A 19,335-nucleotide genomic window follows, 5' to 3' on the forward strand; every position below is an offset into this window, starting at 1 on the left:
TAATGGTTGGAATGCGAATACTTACAACTAATCCAGTCTTTAAGAAACAAAACAATGGGAGTGGAGAGAGCATCAAGACAGGCTAAAAAGATGTGTATTGTCTCCAGACAAGACAGCCAGTGAAACTCTGCAGGTCCACGCAACTGTGGACGCAATATTTGTAACTCCCACAGTTGCGTGGACCTGCAGAGTTTCACTGGCTGTCTTGTCTGGAGACAATACACATCTTTTTAGCCTGTCTTGATGCTCTCTCCACTCCCATTGTTTTGTTTCTTAAAGACTGGATTAGTTGTAAGTATTCGCATTCCAACCATTATTCATGTAAATTGAGTCTGTGTCTTTATAAATTCTGTTTGTGAACAGAATTCCCACTCACCTGAAGAAGGGGCTTAGAGCCTCGAAAGCTTGTGTGGCTTTTGCTACCAAATAAACCTGTTGGACTTTAACCTGGTGTTGTTAAACTTCTTATTGTGATGTGGAGCATGCGCAGTGTCATTGCTGTCCTTGGCGCTTGTTTGTCCCGGAGAAGCGGAGTCAGCGTTCGGCGGTGGCTGGGAGGATTTGGAAACACTTTGTGGATCCGCAAACCCTTCAGAATCATTGTCAGCTCCCTGGTTTGCAGCTGCGGGGCTTCTCCCTCCCTCCCGGGAACAGGCCCAGGTTAACGGCCCCATCCTGGCTCAGCCACTGGAGGATGGTTCACATCAGAGGATGGGGGAGGGGGACAATAAATAAGAGGTTACACTTTGGCCTCAAATCAATGAGGACTCTGATCTCTGGGAAGGAAAGAAACCCTGGGAGGTGGGCGGGGAGGATTCACAAACACCCGCTGGAGGCCCCAACACCCCCAGTAAAAAGCTGCAGCTCCCGAGTTTGCAGCTTTTTCCCGGGAGGGAGTTGGGGAAGTTTAGTGGAGACAATTCTCGGTTGGTTCAGTTAGTGGTTCCTGGAGCTCAGAAACCCTGAGTTAGAATCCTGAACCCCACACTGGGTGGTTGTTTTATTAAATACTTTTTATTTATTAATCATCTGTTGAAGAAAATATTAATTTGTGTTGAAAAATCATTTTATAGCATTTGTGAAAATACCCATTAAAATAGCAATTCTCCCAATGTATTTCATATCCCGACAGTGCTGAAGGAGGTTGTTCGGCCCATCGAGTCTGCACCGACAACAATCCCACCTAGGCCCTATTCCCATAACCCCACATATGTAACCTGCTAATCCCTCTAACCTACTCATCCCGGGACACGAAGGGGCAATTTAGCATAGCCAATGCACGTAACTGGCATATCTTTGGACAATGGGAGGAAACCGGAGCATCTGGAGAAAACCCACGCTGACATGGGGAGAATGGGCAGACTCCACACGGACAGCGACCCAAGTTGGGAATCAAACCCAGGTCCCTGGAGCTGTGAGGCAGCAGTGCTAACCACTGTGCCGCCGACATTGCTGATGAGAATTTTAATTTCCTGACTTGGGAATTAATTCTCGGAAATAGTCATTCTGAAAATGACCATTAAAATGTGTTTAATTTACCCCACTTTGCCAGATTTCAGTTTGCATTTCAAAATTGAATTGAGAATGTCAGGGAGCAAATGGTAAAATGAGGTTTGAGACACCAGCTGCAATTATTTTCTGTGACTGATGATACCTTTGTGCCTGTGCAGGAGGTAATTCCGCTGCTGTTGTGGCACAAATAAAATGGAGTTTTTCCAAGGAACAGGCCGATGTTAATGGTCATTGTGGTGTTTCATTGGTGAGCAGAGCACGTGTGCCCATTGTGGTAACAACAGAGTCAGTGGGGCTGCACGGCCCCTGACTTGGACGGAAAATAATTGACTCCTTGATTGTACTCTCAATCTGCACATGGCCTGCAGGACTGAATCCAGCTGGAGGGAGAGGGAGCTGGGCTCAGAGTGGAGATGGGGCAATGAGATTGATTTCAGCTCAGGGACAAGAGAGAGTGTGTGGGATGGGGATTACAGCTCAAGATAAATGAGACAGAGAAATGTTTCGTGGAAACTGAAATTGTCTGTTCTGAAGCAGTTTTTTAAAACTCTTTGTGCAGGGAACTAGAAGAGGAAGATTCACAGACAGGAAACTCAAACTAAACTTCACATCAAAGTCTGACAGAGCCATTCGATTCATCATGACCTAAATATGATTGCTTTTGACAGTGGAGGGATAAATCGTTCCCTGTTTTGTCAGTGGAAGAAAATTTCGAAATTCAATGTGACAGAAAAAGAACTGAGACACACACATACACCCAAGTGAGAGTGCTCCAGTGAACTGACTGTGGATAGAGCTTTAACCAGTTACATAGCCTGAAAAACATCACACCATGGTCTGTATGTGGATGAGGCTTCAACTAATCATCCAACCTGGAGAGACAGAAGGACACCAGCACCATGGACAAACCGTGGAAATGTGAGGATTGTGGTAAAGGATTCAATTATCCATCCCGGTTGGAAACCCATCGACACGGTCACAATGGGGCTGGGAAAATGGAGAAACCATGGAAATGTGATGATTGTGATAAAGGATTCAATTATCTGTACTTGCTGGAAAACCATAGACTCAGTCACACTGGAGAGAGGCCATCTGTTCTGTGTTTGGGAAAGGATTCACTATCCCACCTGCTGTTACACCAGCAAATTCACACTGAGGAGAGGCCGTTCAGCTGCTCCACCTGTGGAAAGGGGTTCTCATGTTCATCCAACCTCAGTGCACATCAGCGAGTTCACACTGGGGAGAGATTGTTCACCTGCTCCTTGTGTGGGAAGGATTTTGCTGGGCCATCCAGTCTTTGGACACAACAGCGAATTCACACAGGATATATATAATATGTATAAATGATTTGGAGGAAAATGTAACTGGATTGATAGGTACGTTTGCGGACGACACAAAGGTTGGTGGATTTGCGGATAGTGATGAGGACCATCAGAGGATACAGCAGGATATAGGCCAGTTGGAGACTTGGGTGGAGAGATGACAGATGGAGTTTAATCCGGACAAATGTGAGGTAATGCAGTTTGGAAGGTCTTATACAGATAGGAAATATACAGTAAATGGCAGAACCTTTAACAATATTGATAGGCAGAGGGATCTGGGTGTACAGGTACACAGATTACTGAAAGTGGCAATGCAGATGGAGAAGGTCATCAAGAAGGTATACGGCATGCTTACCTTCATCGGCTGGGGCATTGAGTTTAAAATTGGCAAGCCATGTTGCAGCTTTATAGAACCTTAGTTAGGCCGCACTTGGAATATAGTGTTCAATTCTGGTCGCCACACTACCAGAAGGAAGGCTTTGGAGAGGGTCCAGAAAAGATTTACCAGGATGTTGCCTGGTATGGAGGGCATTAGCTTTGAGGAGAGGTTGGAGAAACTTGGTTTGTTCTCACTTGAGCGATGGAGGTTGAGGGGAGACCTGATAGAAGTCTTCAAGATTATGAGAGGCATGGAAAGAGTGGATTGTCAGAAGCTTTTTCCCAGGGTGGAAGAGTCAATTACTGTGGGGAATAGGTTTAAGGTGCGAGGGGTAAAGTTTAAAAGAGATGTACGAGGCAGATGTTTTACACAGAGAGTGGTGGGTGCCTGGTATTCATTGCCGGGGGAGGTAGTGGAAGCAGATACGGTCTTGACTTTTAAGCGACGTCTTGACAAGTACATGAATGAGATGAGAATAGAGGGATATGGTCCCTGGGAGGGTAGTGGGTTTTAGTTAAGTCGGGCAGTATGGTCGGTGCAGGCTTGGAGGGCCGAACGGCCAGTTCCTGTGCTGCAATTTTCTTTGTTCTTAGTACACAGGGCCAATTTATCTTTCTAGGGGTGAGTGTGTCTGAGAGGTATGCAACTGGAAAACATTTTCCATTCACCTCCTGCATTGCTGCAGTACATATAGATATCGTTCTCACTCTGCCAGCAGGGCTGTGGGATTAATTGGACAAATCTTAAAGACAGCCTGACTGGGCAGGATGTGCCAAGTGGTTTCCATCTGTGATGTATCATTCCATAAAACAGAATAGTCAGCATCAGGAGAAACAAAGTGCAAGAAACCAGTCTCTGTGGGACTTACCCAACCAGTATGAGCACCTTCAAGAGAGCAGAGAGAGGAGAGGAAACCAGTGGGAAAAGTTTTTAAAACTCGGGGTATTCCCACAGGAGAGCACTGGTTTAAATTAATTTTAGAAATAGAGAATGGCAGCGCACAAATTCCGAGGAATGCATTTTTAAAAATTAATTGATCTTAATTGCACAAGATAATTTTCTATTATTGTCTTTGATTGACAATGACGCCATTAATTCCCAGGTGCCCCTGCGGGTGTGAAAGTGTCCTATTCATTCCACAGGAGCCTATTGCGCAGGCGCGGTGCTATATCTGGAGCGTGCGCAGTGTCACTTTGCCCAGAGCCCCATGAATGCGGGAGATGCTTTTTTCAACGGGTGAGTCGGTGGGGCTGCGGGAGAAATGGAGCCGGGAGTCGGGGTAGGGAGGGAGCTCTGGCTTCACAAACACCCGCTGTAGGCCGCACGGCCCGAATAGACCCTGCAGGTCCCGGGTTTACAGCTCCCAGGCTTTTATCCCGGGAACAGGCCCCGGTTATCGTCCGCCATCTTGTTTCAGCGGGGAAGGAGAGCGCATGCGCTGCTGTCGATGGTGGGTCACAATGGGCGTGGTTTCAGGGGCTGGTTCAGAACCTCTGTCTTCAGAGGGACAATAGAATCATAGAAACCCTACAGCACAGAAAGGCCATTCGGCCCATCGAGCCTGCACCGACCACAATCCCACCCAGGCCCTACCCCCATATCTCTACATATTTTACCTGCTAATCCTTCGAATTTATGCATCCCAGGACACTAAGTGGCAATTTGTTTTAGCATGGCCAATCAACTTAACCTGCACATCTTTGGACCGTGGGAGGAAACCGGACCACCTGGAGGAAACCCACGCAGAAAGGGGTGGGTCAGGATGGCGACTTCCTCGTGAACCTGCTCCTGGGCCTGGCGAAGCGTGCCATTTATCGGTCCAGGCAGCGGGCGATCGAGGGGGCCGTCCGCCCTGACTGTCTGCCCCTCTACTGCGGTTATGTTCACGGCCAGGTGTCCCTGGAGAGGGAACATGCGGTGTCCATGGGCGCGGTTGACGCCTTCCGCCCCCGTTGGGCACTGCAGGTGTTGGGGTGCGTTATCGACCCTAATAATCACACTTTGATTTGATGTTTTTAAGTTTCCTTTGTACTTTGATTTTTGTTCGGGCTGTTCCCCCTCCTTTTGGGGAGCTGCCCCTTTTACTTTGTCCTGATTTAACTTGAGTTTGTTTATTTGGTTTGGCCTTAAAAGAGGCCAACATCTGTGGGTAAAACACTTTATTTTCTCCCCCTTTCCATTTCTTTTCTCATTCTGGGGGAAATTGGGGACTTGCAGCAACTGAAGGGAAAGGAAGTGAATCCAGTCGGTATGTTCCACACATTGTTAGTCCAGTCAGATGGACATATATCTGTCTGGCAGCCTGCATGGAGATTTCCAGCTCTCTCTGTCCAGGACAGGATGCAGTGAGCATGGATCTGTCAATCAGCACCTACAGGAGAATTGGGAGGGTGAATATTAGATACAGCAGAGTGAGAATGGAGGAGAGTGTGTGGGATGGAGATTTGCAGCTCTTGGGGAATGAGAGTGGAAATAATGTTCCATGGAAACTCGAATTGTCAGTTCTGAATTTCTATCCTGTACTGACAGTGATAACCTTTGTAAACTCCTTTTACAGGATATCAGAAGTTGAGGATTTTACAGACAGAAATCTCAAACCAAACATCACATCAACATCTGACAGAGTCACTCAATTCATCGGGACCTGAATATCTTCGGTCTTTGAATCCAGAAGGAGAAATGTTTCTCTGTTCTGTCGGCTTTCGCAGTCTTTAAACATCAGTGTGACTGGAACAGGACTGACACACACATACACACACACACACACACACACAGACACAGACACAGACACAGACACACACACAGACACACACACAAAATCAACTGAGATTTTCCCATGCAGTGACTGTGGAAAGAGCCTCCCAGTTCCACAGCCTGAAAAAATATTGCACCATCACAGCAGGGCACTATAATCTTGTTCTGTGTGAGACTTCAACTGCTGGTCAAACCTGGAGCAACACAAGGACACCTGCAACATGGAGAAACCGTGGAAATGTGGGGACTGTGGGAAGGGTTGCAAAACCCCCTCTGAGCTGCAAATTCATCGACGTATTCACACTGGAGAGAAGCCGTACACCTGTTCTGTGTGTGGGAAGGGATTCACTCGGTTATATCATCTGCAGCGACATCGGCTGGTTCACACTGGAGAAAGAGCGTTCATCTGCTTTGAGTGTGGGAACGGATTCGCTCATTTACCCGATCTGCAGAGACACCAGCGCGTTCACACTGGAGAGAGACCATTCATCTGCTTGGTGTGTGGGAAAGGATTTATGCAGTTATCCAACCTGTCGAAACACAAAGTCACTCACAGCAATGAGAAACCCTTTAAATGCTCTGACTGTGGAAGTAGTTTCAAAAGCTCTCGGGAACTGATGATCCACCAGCGGATTCACACTGGGGAGAGACCGTTCAGCTGCTCTCACTGCACAAAGACATTTAGAACATCATCCCACCTGCGGGAGCACCAGCGAATTCACACCAGGGAGAGACCGTTCACCTGCTCTGTGTGTGGGAAGGGATTCACTCATTCATCCAGCCTGCTGAGTCACAATCTCACTCACACCCAGGAGAGACCCTTTAAATGCTCTGACTGTGGCAGTGGTTTCAAAAGTTCTCGGGATCTGCTTATCCACCAGCGCATTCACACTGAGGAGAGACCGTTCAGCTGCTCTCACTGCACAAAGAGATTTAGAACATCATCCAGCCTGCGGGAGCACCAGCGAGTTCACACTGGGGAGAGACCGTTCACCTGCTGTTTGTGTGGGAAGGGATTCACTCAGTCATCCAGCCTGCGGAGACACCAGCGAGTTCACAAATGATGACAGGGGTTGGATGCTGCTATTAATCACATCCAGGACTGAACCATGTTCATTCTGACAGTTGGTCAATGGGGAGGGTCGGAGGGTTTCTTTCTGCTGGACTGGCCGGTCTCACGACTTTGCTTCTTTGAGCCTGGGAGAGCACATTTCCACTGAAATGATCCACAAAAGCTGATGAAGGACATTTATTTATCCTGGATAATAAATATTTTTCCTACCGCTACAGGTAGATCTGAAATAAATACAGAAAGAACTGCAAAAATGCATTAGGTCTGGCAACATTTATGGAGAGAGAAACAGTGTTAATATTTCACACTACTGGATTGGGAATCAATCTAGTAAACCTCCTCTGAACTGCTTCCATGGTATTTATAAAATGGGACAGCACGGCAGCACAGTGGTTAGCACTGCTGCATCATAACACCAGGGACCCAGGTTCAATTCCAGCCCGGGTCACTGTCTGTGTGGAGTTTGCACATTCTCTGCGTGGGTTTCCTCCGGGTGCTCCGGTTTCCTCCCACAGTCCAAAGATGTGTGGGTTAGGTTGATTGGCCATGATAAATTGACCTTTAGTGTCAGGCGGACTGGCTGGAGTAAATGCATGTGGTTATGGGAATAGGGCCTGGATGGGATGGTGTTTGGTACAGACTCGATGGACAGAACGGCCTCTGTCTGTACTGTAGGGATTCTACGATCCTTTGATTAATAGGAGACAAAAACTGCAGCCACTAGTCAAGATGCAGTTTCAGCAACACCCTGTATAACTGAAGCAGAACATCTTTACTTCAATGTTCAATTTCTCTCAGAATAAAGGATTGCATTCCATATGTAAGAATTTTGAATTGTTTGAACTCAGATTTATGGGGTTCACTTGTTTACAACAACCTCCCTAATCATAACTCACCCAGGTTCCAGTGACTTAACCATATGGCAAGAAAGAACACTTTAAATGGTGAATTCAGAAAGTTTATTCACCATTAAAAATGTAACAAGTCAGAAAGATAAAAAAGCAAAGTATCGATCAACAGTAAAGGAGAAAGCTTAACTTTAACTTCCCTCCATCCCTCTCAGACCAGGACATGAAGTGGTGGCTCTGAAAACACGGATAACTTGTAAAATCAACAGCTCCCAACACATTTCTGTAGGACACAGTGGTTCCCACTGCTGCCTCACAGCGCCAGAGACCCGGGTTTGAGTTCCACCTTGGGTCACTGTCTGTACAGAGTCTGCACATTCCCCCTCTGTGGGTTTTCTCCCACAGACCGAAGGACTTGCTGGTTATACATTGAGCATGCTAAATTCTCCCTCAGTTTACCCGAACAGGCGCCAGAGTGTGGCGACTGGGGGATTTTCAGAGTAACTTCATTGCAGTGTGAATGTGTGACACTAATAAATAAACTTTAAAAAACCTTGAACTTTTAAAAACTTTTGCCAAATTGGTTTCTCGAATCCCCTTTTTTATACTTTCAAAATGTAGAAAGCCCAGCTCAGCCAATTGTTGGGAATTAGCCAATTGGTCTATGACTTGTCAATAATGAAACTGGTTTGGTTTTTAGCGAGTTGCACACATTGTCTGAATTTTAAGACAATTCTTTCTCTCAAACGATATCTCTTAGTGGGGTTGCCTGAGTGTTGACCAATAATTGGTTAACATCAGTCATTCAATGTTGAGACATCTTGATCAGGAGCTGATTCATTCCCTCCAGTCAAGGTTAACAAAGTATTAAAGTTTATTTATTAGTGTCACAAGTAGGCTGACATTAACACTGCAATGAAGTTACTGTGAAAATCCCTTAGTTGCCACACTCTGGCGTCTGATCGGATACACTGATTGAGAATTTAACATGGCCAATCCACCTAACCCACACGTCTTTTGGAGTGTGGGAACAAACAGGAGCACCCGGAGGAAACCCACGCAGACACGGGGAGAACGTGCAGACTCCGCATAGTCAGCCAAGCCAGGAATCGAACCCAGGTCCCTGGCACTGTGAGGCAGCAGTGCGAACCTGTGGCACAGCGCCACGCTAACAAGTCTTGTTGTCTGTTTTTTTTTAGTCTGTTGTCCTCAGAAGGGAACATCGTATAACCCCCACAACATTTTTACCGTTCTTAATGTTTATAATTCTGAAAGTTATAAACTTTTGTGTTCAAATTTACATTTCCAGCCTTTCTAACATCTGTATTAATTAATCATTTATTCTTTAATTGTCTCTCAATTCAGACTGTCCATTTAACTAATCTCCTGCTTTACAATTGTGGGAACTTCAGTCACAGATAAGGTAGTCAAACGTGTTGTTAAAAGCACGATGTTCTTCATATAAATAAATAACAAAGTTTAAAAATCATTGGCAAACAAAAGGAAACAGGAGCATTGGAACCAGCCTGGACTTGCAGACTGAAACCCCACCCAAAGCCCACACGTGCTCAGAAGGGAGAGAGGTTGAGAAGAACACTCTGTAACACTTCTCCCCTTAAATTTCAATCCCCCATTAGGACAGAAACACAACAAAGTAATGTCTTTAACAATACGGAAGTCTGTCAGGAGCTTTGTGGTTTCATTGCGACCTGTACAATACCACTGGCAAATCTTGTAATGGTGTTTCTGGAATGGGAGGTGAAGAGGTAGTTTGAGAATCTGTAAATGAACATTCCTCTTCCACTCCCACAGCAGAGTCAACTGGCAAAGCTGGAACCATTTCCTGGTGAACATCCACAGCAGCATGACCCTCTGCCATGTTCTCAGTAATGGTTGCTGACTCTGAAACTGTTCCTGACTCGGGGTCACACCACAAGTGAATATGGTCTTGGTGGCTATGCTTAAAATTTCCACATTTAACTGGTTCCCATTATTCCTCAATTATAAAGCAAAATAGACAAGTTTCTGGGCGATTTAAAAACAAATGAACTGTCTGCCGAAAGGGTTAACTTTTCTACAGAACCTAAAGGGGTGGGGAGTGAGCAGAAAAAACTTGGCACACAATTACATCACTTTACATAATTTTAAAAATCTTCTCTAACAACAAAACAATCTTAATTTTAAACTTCACCTATTATTCTTTTTGTTTTCTTCCTCAACCGAATAATTTTAATTTGATCAGTTTTTGTTAGGGATGGGTAACTTCTGTTCTTTATAAACTGATTCACTCATTTTGTTAGTTCTACATGAGAATCAGAACACAGACTTTATCATCCTTATCCTTTTTCTCCCTTTGCCACCACTCCCTCTGTTTTGCGGGAGGGTCGTGGGGATTCCAATCAGAACTAATCATTTTATCATAAAAGTGAAATACTGCGGATTCTGGAATCTGAAACAAAAACAGAAAATGCTGGAAAATCTCAGCAGGTTTGACAGCATCTGTGGAGAGAGAATAGAGTCAATGTTTCGAGTCTAGATGACCCTCCATAAGAGCTCTTCTGAAGTGTAATCCAGACTCAAAACATTGGCTCTATTCTCTTATCATTGTATTGATAAGTTTCTTACTGTTAGTTTCCAAATGTCAGGTAAGAGACCTGTCCGGTCCCCACTCGAGCTCTGGTTTTTCACGGGCCATGCTTGGGTAGGATTATAACCATTAGAATCTACTCTCAGACGTCCGCTTTTCAATCCAGTGCTACTTGGAGTATACTGTCACTTCACCAACTATCAGGTCATAAATAAATGATAAAATAATTCAAATAATGCCTGGGAACGCTTTGAACCAACTACCTATCATCGTGTGTTGATTGGTCAGACCCCCTTTTTACAGATTCGGGAATCTCAGCCGCTGAACACCAGCCGGTCCTGGAATAAGTTTAATTCTAACTCATTCTGAGTAAATATTCTCACCAGGTCCTCTGTTGGGGCCCTGCTAAGCAGCTTTAATGGTTCATGATTGCAGAAACTGAGCAGTCACAGGAATGTGGTCAAGATAGTCCAGTCCCATAATGCCTCACATTTAATCTGCAGTCCTTCAATTATAACAGAATATGTGGCTGTATGTAGCTGCCTCGGCCACAATCAGCGCCAACACTGCCTTCCTGAACTGCTACAATGCCGGAGGTGTCGGTACACCCACAGTGCTGTTAGGGAGGGATTTCCAGCTACACATTCCAGACTTTCACTCACTGTTGGTGGATATCAGATTGATATATTCCATTCAACCACACCCAAGGTGAGTTATTGCAATTTCTTTATTGTCCAGGAAAGTATAATCACAATATCTTTAAAACAGAAATTAAACATTCCTATTTAATTTCAGGTATTAACACATTCTGTTAGTTTGTTCTTTATTGTCAATGTCAGGCTGGGGTTGTTCCCCTTGGAGCAAAGGAGGTTGAGGGGAGATTTGATAGAGGTGGACAAGATTCTGACAGGTTTAGATAAGGTGGACAAAGAAAAGCTGTTCCCATTAGCTGATGGGACAAGGACGAAGGGGGTGCAGATTTTGGTTCAGATATGTGGGATGGGGGGTGGAGGGGCGGGGAGGGGGGGCGATGTGAGGAAGAATATTTTGATGCAGCGAATGGTAATGACCTGGAACTCGCTGCCTACGAGGGTGGAGGAAGTGGAGACAATAAACAATTACAAAGGAAATTGGATGAGCATTTGGGGGGCTTTCAAACAGAAATACTGACTAAATATCTCTTAACTACCGAGCACCAGCCACTGGAGGCAAAATCGTGAGACCGACCAGTCCAGCAGAAAGAAACCCTCCGACCCTCCCCATTGACCAACTGTGAGAATGAACAAAATGCAGTCCTGGGTGTAATTGAGAGCAGAAACAATAACAGCAGAATCCAACCTCTGGAATCACTCGTGAATTTGCTGGTGTCTCAGCAGCTGGGACGAAACTCTGAATCCCTTCCCACACTGAGAGCAGGTGAATGGTCTCTCCCCAGTGTGAACTCGCTGGTGTGTCCGCAGGCTGGATGAGTTAGTGAATCCCTTCTCACAGTTCGGGCAGGTGAATGGCCTCTCTCCGGTATGAACTCGCTGGTGTGTCCGCAGGCTGGATGAGTTAGTGAATCCCTTCTCACACACAGAGCAGGTGAATGGTCTCTCCCCAGTGTGAACTCGCTGGTGTGTCTGCAGGCTGGAAGAGTTGGTGAATCCTTTCTCACACTGAGGGCAGGTGAACGGCCTCTCTCCGGTATGAACTCGCTGGTGTTACTGCAGGGTGGATAATTGAGTGAATCCCTTCCCACACACAGTGCAGGTGAATGGCCTCTCCCCAGTGTGAACTCGCTGGTGTGTCCGCAGGGTGGATAACTGACGGAATCCCTTCCCACACACAGGGCAGGTGAATGGTCTCTCCCCAGTGTGAACTCGCTGGTGTCTCTGCTGGTTGGATAACTGACTGAATTTCTTCCCACACACGCAGCAGGTGAATGGCTTCTTCCCAGTGTGAACTCGCTGGTGTTTCTGCAGGCTGGATGACTGAGTGAATCCCTTCCCACACACGCAGCAGGTGAATGGCCTCTCCCCAGTGTGAACGAGTTGGTGTGTCCGCAGTTCAGATGACTGAGTGAATCCCTTTCCACACACACAGCAGCTGAAGGGCCTCTCCCCAGTGTGACTGCGTCGATGAATTTCCAGCCGAGATGGGCACATGTATCCCTTCCCACAGTCCCCACATTTCCACGGTTTCCCCATGGTTTGGGTCCTTGTGACTCTGTAGTTTAAACAATCAGTTAAATCTCACACTGACCATGGGTACAATCTCTCCCCGCTGTGAATGCTGCGATGTATTTTCAGGCTGTGTAACTGGTTAAAGCTCTTTCCACACTCAGTGCACTGGAACACTCTCACTCAGGTGTGTGTGTGTGTCTTGGTGCTTTTCCAGTCACACACATGCTTAAAATCTTCAGAAGCTGACAGAACAGAGAAACATTTCCCCTTCTAGATTCAAAGGTCAGTGATATTGAGGTCCCGATGAATTGAGTGATTCTGTCAGATGTTGATGTGACGTTTGGTTTGAGATTTCTGTCTGTAAATTCTCACCTTCTGATATGCTGTAAAAGGAATTTACAAAAGTCATCAGTGTCAGTACAGGATAGAAATTCCGAACAGACAAATCAAGTTTCTAAGGAACATTCTTTTCTCTCTCATTCCCCAAAAGCTGTGAATCTCCATCCCACACACTCTCCCTCCATTCTCACTCTGCTGTATCTAATATTCACCCTCCCAATTCTCCTGAAGGCGCTGATTGGCAGATCCATGCTCACTGCTTCCTGTCCTGGACACATAGAGCTGGAAATCTCCATGCAGGCTGCCAGACAGATATATGTATATATGACTGGACCAAAAATGTATGGATTATATAGACTGGACTCACTTCCTTTCCCTTCAGTGACTAAGGGCGGACAAGTCACCAGGACCCAATGAACTGCACGCTAGCTTTTTAATGGAGGTTGCTGAAGAGATAGTGGAGAATTTTGTTTAAATTTTTTGTAACTTGCTAGATTCCGGGAGAGTATCAGAAGATTGGCAATCGGTCAATGTGACTACCTTGGTCAAAAAGGGAGAAAGGCAGAAGGCAGAGAACTATAGGCCAGTTAATTTAACATCTATTATTGGCAAGATGCTGGAGTCAATAATCAAAGAGCAAATAGCTAATCATTGAGGAAAGCTGAATATAATCAAACCTCGTCAACATGGTTCTAAGAAAGATAAATTATGTTTGACAAATTTGCTTGAATTGTTTGAGGATATAAGAAGGAGGGTAGATCGCGAGAAATCTGTAGTTTATTTAGATATGGCGCCATGGCAGCACAGTGGTTAGCACTGCTGCTTCACAGTGCCAGGGACCCAGGTTCAATCCCGGCCTTGGGTGACAGTCTGTGTGGAGTATGCGCATTCTCGCCATGTCTGTGTGGATTTTTGAGTGCTCCAGGTTCTTCCCACAGTCCAAAGATGTGCGGGTTAGATTGATTGGCCGTGCTAAATTGCCCCTTTGTGTCCCAATAGATGTAGATTAGGTAGATTAGTGGGGTAAAAATGTAGGGCTACAGGGATAGGGCCGGGAAAGATAAGTCGAGAGTTGGGGAAGATGCAATAAAGTCACCCCTCTGTCTTCTAAACCTGGCAAATGGAGTTTAAAGTGGGGAAGTGTGAGGTCATGTATTTCAGTAGGAGGAATCAACAGGGAGATTATCTAAATGGAGAGAGGCTGCCGGTGAGCGAAGTACAGAGGGATCTTGGTATTCTTGTGCATGAATCACAAAAAGCAAGCAGGCAGGTCCCACACGAGTTAAGGAGGAAAATGGCATTTTGGCTTTTATTGCAAAGGGGTTGGAGTTTAAAAACAGGGAGGTTTTGTTGCAACTGTACAGTGTGTTGGTGATGCCTCACCGGGGATAATGCATACAGTTTTGATCCCCTTACCTAAACAAGGATATAGTAATATTGGACATAGTCCAAGGGAAATTCACCAGGCTAATTCCTGGGATAGGAGGGTTGTCCTATCAAGAGGGAGTAAATTGTCAAGGTCTGGTTTCCTTGAGGTTTTCAAGACAAAGGAGTTATTGAAACATATAAGATCCTGAGGGGGCTTGACAGGGTAGCTGGTGACATATTGTCACGAGTGGGAGAGTCTCAAACAAAATAAAGGGTCAGTCATTTAAAACTGAGGTGTGCAGAAATTTCTTCTCACAGAGGATGATGAAGCTCTGGAATTCCCCGCCCCAAAGGGTGGTGGAGGCTGGATCGTTAGAAGTATTTAAAGTGGAGGTGGATACATATTTGATAGATCGGGGAATAGAGGGCTGTGGGGAAATGGCACAGTAAAGGAGTTGAAACCAGCATCAGTCAGCTATGATCGGATTGAATGGCGGGACAGGCTTCAAGGGCCTGGTGGCCGCTCCTGCTTCTATTTCTCATGATCAGTTGCTGCAAGTCAACAATTTCCCCCAGAATGAGAAAATAAATGGAAAGGGGGAGAAAAGAAAGTGTTTTACTCACAGATGTTGAAGACAGAAGGAAGTTTGAGCCTGTCTGAAGCTCAATCTTCATTCAGAGAGAGCAGCAGCTTTGCTGGGCAGGAGTGAGCAGCTGAACAAGCTCATTGTGCAACTTCCGCATTCAGACAATAGGGGAGCTCTGATTGGCTGGAGGACCCGAGTACTGCCGATCCTCCAGAGTTCCCATTGGTCACTCCCACGCAGACAGACAATGAGGGGCGGAGCCCCACGTGGGGGTGGGCGGGACTTTGCCCTCCAGCCGCGCTGAGCTGTTGTCCAATGGGAAAGGCTGGAAGACCCGGACAGACAATGGTCAGAGCGCCAGCTGTGTCCCGGGCCCCGCCCCACACCCGCACATGCGCATTCCCCCAAAATCCGCACATGCGCACTTCTGATTCACTTCGGCTCACCAGCTCTGGCCAATGGGAAGACTTGGAGGACCGGAAAGACCGTGGTCCTCCAGCCAATCAGAGCGCGGGCTTTGTGTGAATGAAGATTGAGCTTCAGACAGACTCAAACTTCCTTCAGTCTCAACCTAAAAGAGGCCAACATCTGTGAGTAAAACACTTTCTTTTCTCATTCTGGGGGTAATTGGAGAATTGCAACAACTGAAGGGAAAGGAAGTGAATCCAGGGAGAGTGCAGACTCAGGAAAGGTTGGCCCAGGTCTCTCTCTCTCTCTTAAAGAAATTTAAGAGAAACATAGACGATAGGAGCAGGAGGAAGCCATTTGGCCCTTCGAGCCTGCTCTGCCATTCATTAAGATCATGGATGATCAAGCAACTCAATAGTCTAATCCTGCTTTCTCCCCATAACCTTTGATCCCATTCGCCCCAAGTGCTATATCTAGCCGCTTTTGAATACATTCAATGTTTTGGCATCAATTACTTCCTGTGGTCATGAATTCCACAGGCTCACCACTCTTTGGGTGAAGAAATGTCTCCTCACCTCTGTCCTAAATGGTCTACCCTGAATCCTCAGACTGTGACCCTTGGTTCTGGACTCCTCCACCATCAGAAACATCCTCCCTGCATCTATCCTGTCTAGATCTGTAAGAATTTTATAAGTCTCTTTGAGATTCCCCCCTCATTCATCTGAACTCCAACGAAAACCATCCTAACCGAGTCAGTCTCTCCTCATACATCAGTCCTGCCATTCCCTGAATCAGCCTGGTAAACATCCTTTGATCCCTCAGCTTGACACATTTATTTGTCTGTCTAAAAGGATGGTCTTTTTTCTAATGTTCACAATTAAAGGGCAGCTTTCCCCAGGAGATGGCTGACATTTACGTTTATATAGGACAGAGATATGTCTAGTGTTGTTATATGGTACCCAGATTAGATATATTATTTATGTTTCTGTAATAAAATACTTTTATTATTATTTCTTGCATTGTAATATAATGCTGTAGCGATGTTATACATTTCCAGTCATAAAGCCATTATAGCACAGAAGGAATCCATTCGGAAACTCGAGTCCATGCTGACTCTCTGTATAACATTCCAGTCCCATTCCCACTCTCTATCCCCATTCTCCTGAAAGTTTATTTCCTTCAAGTGCCCATCCACTTTCATTTTTAAATAGAATCCACAGATATGGATGGAGATTTACAACTTTTTGGAATGAAGTAGGAAAGAATGTTCCATAGAAACTAGAATTGTCTGCTCTGAATTTCTATCCTATACTGACTGTGATGACTTTTGCAAACTCATTTCACAGGACTTCGAACGAGGAATCACAGGCAAAAATCTCAAACGTCACGTCTCGATCTGACAGAGTCATATTCCATGGGAGCTGAATATCATCGGCCTTTGAATCTGGAAGGGGAAATGATTGTCCGGTCTGTTGATTTGAAAAGATTTCAAACATCAGTGTGACTGGAAAAGCACCAACACACTGCCACACTCGAGTGACAGTCTTCCAGTGCACTGACTAAAGAGCTTTAACCAGTTACACAGCCTGAATAAATATCACACCATTCACAGCAGGGAGAGACGGTACCCGTGTTCTGTGTGTGGACGAGGCTTCAACTGATTGTCCACCCAAGAGAGAGGCAAGGACACCTGCACCATGGAGAAAACATGGAAATGTGGGGACTGTGGGAAGGGATACAGAGCCCCATCTCTGCTGGAAGCTCATCGGCACAACCACACTGGGGAGAGACCATTCACCTGCTCTCAGTGTGGGGAGGGATTCACTCAGTCATTCAGCCTGCAGTCACACCAGCGAGTTCACACTGGGGAGAGACCGTTCACCTGCTCTCAGTGTGGGAAGGGATTCACTCGGTCATCCAGCCTGCAGAGACACCAGCGAGTTCACACTGGAGAGAGGCCGTTCACCTGCTCTCAATGTGGGGAGGGATTCACTCAGTCATCCCACCTTCAGAGACACCAGCGAGTTCACACTGGGGAGAGGCCATTCACCTGCTCTCAGTGTGGGAAGGGATTCACTCAGTCATCCCACCTGTGGATACACCAGCGAGTTCACACTGGAGAGAGGCCATTCACCTGCTCTCACTGTGGGAAGGGTTTCACTCACTCATCCCACCTGCGGAGACACCAGCGAGTTCACACTGGGGAGAAGCCATTCACCTGCTCTCAGTGTGGGAAGGGATTCACTCGGTCATTCAACCTGCTGACACACCAGCGAGTTCACACTGGGGAGAGACCATTCACCTGCTCTCACTGTGGGAAGGGTTTCAGTCACTCATCCCACCTGCGGAGACACCAGCGAGTTCACACTGGGGAGAAGCCATTCACCTGCTCTCACTGTGGGAAGGGATTCACTCAGTCATCCCAACTGCAGATACATCAGCGAGTTCACACTGGGGAGAGGCCATTCACCTGCTCTCAATGTGGGGATGGATTCACTCAGTCATCCCAGCTGCAGATGCACCAGCGGGTTCACACTGGGGAGAGGCCATTCACCTGCTCTCAATGTGGGAAGGGATTCACTCAGTCATCCAGCCTGCTGACTCACCAGCGAGTTCACACTGGGGAGAGACCGTTCACTTGCTCTCGATGTGGGAAGGGATTCACTCGATTATCCCAGCTGCGGACACACCAGCGAGTCCATACTGGGGAGAGGCCATTCACCTGCCTTCAGTGTGGGAAGGGATTCACTCAGTCATCCAGCCTGTTGAGACACCAGCGAGTTCACACTGGGGAGAGACCGTTCACCTGCTCTCAATGTTGGAAGGGATTTACTCGATTATCCAGCCTGCAGATACACCAGCGAGTTCACACTGGGGAGAGACCATTCACCTGCTCTCAGTGTGGGAAGGGATTCAGAGTTTCATCCCAGCTGCTGAGACACCAACGAGTTCACGAGTGATTCCAGGGGTTGGATTCTGCTGTTATTGTTTCTGCTCTCAATTACATCCAGGACTGCATTTTGTTCATTCTCACAGTTGGTCAATGGGGAGGGTCGGAGGGTTTCTTTCTGCTGGACTGGCTGGTCTCACGACTTTGCCTCCAGTGGGCTGATGCTCTTTGAGTCTTGTTGCGAATACCTGGTTTCAAATTTCACAAGGATCACAGAGTGACAGGGTGTTAGGAAGTTAAGAGTCACTATATTTGTTTGAAACCCCCTCAAATGCCCATCCAAATTCCTTTGTAATTGTTTATTGTCTCCACTTCCTCCACCCTCGTAGGCAGCGAGTTTCAGGTCATTACCATTCGCTGCACCAAAATATTCTTCCTCACATCCCCCCCTGCATCTCTGACTCAAAACCATAAATCTGTGTCCCCCCTCGTCCTTGTCCCATCAGCTAATGGGAACAGCTTTTCTTTGTCCACCTTATCTAAACCTGTCAGAATCTTGTCACCTCTATCAAATCTCCCCTCAACCTCCTTTGCTCCAAGGGGAACAACCCCAGCCTGACATCCCACAATAAAGAACAAACTAACAGAATATGTTAACACCTGAAATCAAATGGGAATGTTTAATTTCTGTTTTAAAGATATTGTAAATATCTTGTCCTGGACAATAAAGGAATTGGAATAACTCACCTTGGGAGTGGTTGAATGGAATATATCAATCTGATATCCACCAACAGTTAGTGAAAGTCTGGAATGTGTAGCTGGAAATCCCTCCCTAACAGCACTGTGGCTGTACTTACACCTCAGGCATTGCAGCAGTTCAGGAAGGCAGTGTTGGGGTTGACCACGGCCGAGGCAGCTACATACAGCCACATATTCTGTTATAATTGAAGGACTGCTGATTGAATGAGAGCCATTATGGGACTGGACTATCTTGACCACATTCCTGTGACTGCTCAGTTTCTGCAATCATGGACCATTAAAGCTGCTTAGCAGAGCCCCAACAGAGGACCTGGTGAGAATATTTACTCAGAATGAGTTGGAATT

At 46.3% G+C, this 19,335-nt stretch overlaps 3 protein-coding genes across 3 annotated transcripts in view; 1 reads left to right on the forward strand and 2 right to left on the reverse strand.

Annotated features, from left to right (window-relative positions):
- LOC144483022 (uncharacterized) overlaps window positions 1-19,335 on the reverse strand; it is a 1,062,789-nt gene that overhangs the window by 180,497 nt on the left and 862,957 nt on the right. The window lies entirely within an intron of this gene.
- The window catches only part of LOC144483007 (uncharacterized), a 72,898-nt gene that overhangs the window by 42,909 nt on the left and 10,654 nt on the right, over window positions 1-19,335 (reverse strand). The window contains 1 exon segment of the mRNA XM_078201832.1: window positions 11,825-12,553. Coding sequence (XP_078057958.1) covers window positions 11,825-12,553 — 729 coding nt within the window.
- LOC144483011 (uncharacterized) lies at window positions 6,155-18,493 on the forward strand. The gene is made up of 3 exons (XM_078201836.1): window positions 6,155-6,991; window positions 16,164-16,179; window positions 17,186-18,493. Exons 1-3 carry the CDS (start codon window positions 6,189-6,191, stop codon window positions 18,299-18,301), a joined length of 1,935 nt encoding a protein of 644 aa, XP_078057962.1. The 5' UTR covers window positions 6,155-6,188; the 3' UTR covers window positions 18,302-18,493.

This window comes from Mustelus asterias, unplaced genomic scaffold (assembly GCF_964213995.1).
Source record: "Mustelus asterias unplaced genomic scaffold, sMusAst1.hap1.1 HAP1_SCAFFOLD_44, whole genome shotgun sequence".
Lineage (NCBI taxonomy): Eukaryota > Metazoa > Chordata > Chondrichthyes > Carcharhiniformes > Triakidae > Mustelus > Mustelus asterias.

What these genes read in the sequence shown, in the direction of transcription:
- LOC144483011 (XM_078201836.1), top strand. Translation starts at nt 6,189, where the DNA reads ATGGAGAAACCGTGGAAATGTGGGGACTGTGGGAAGGGTTGCAAAACC.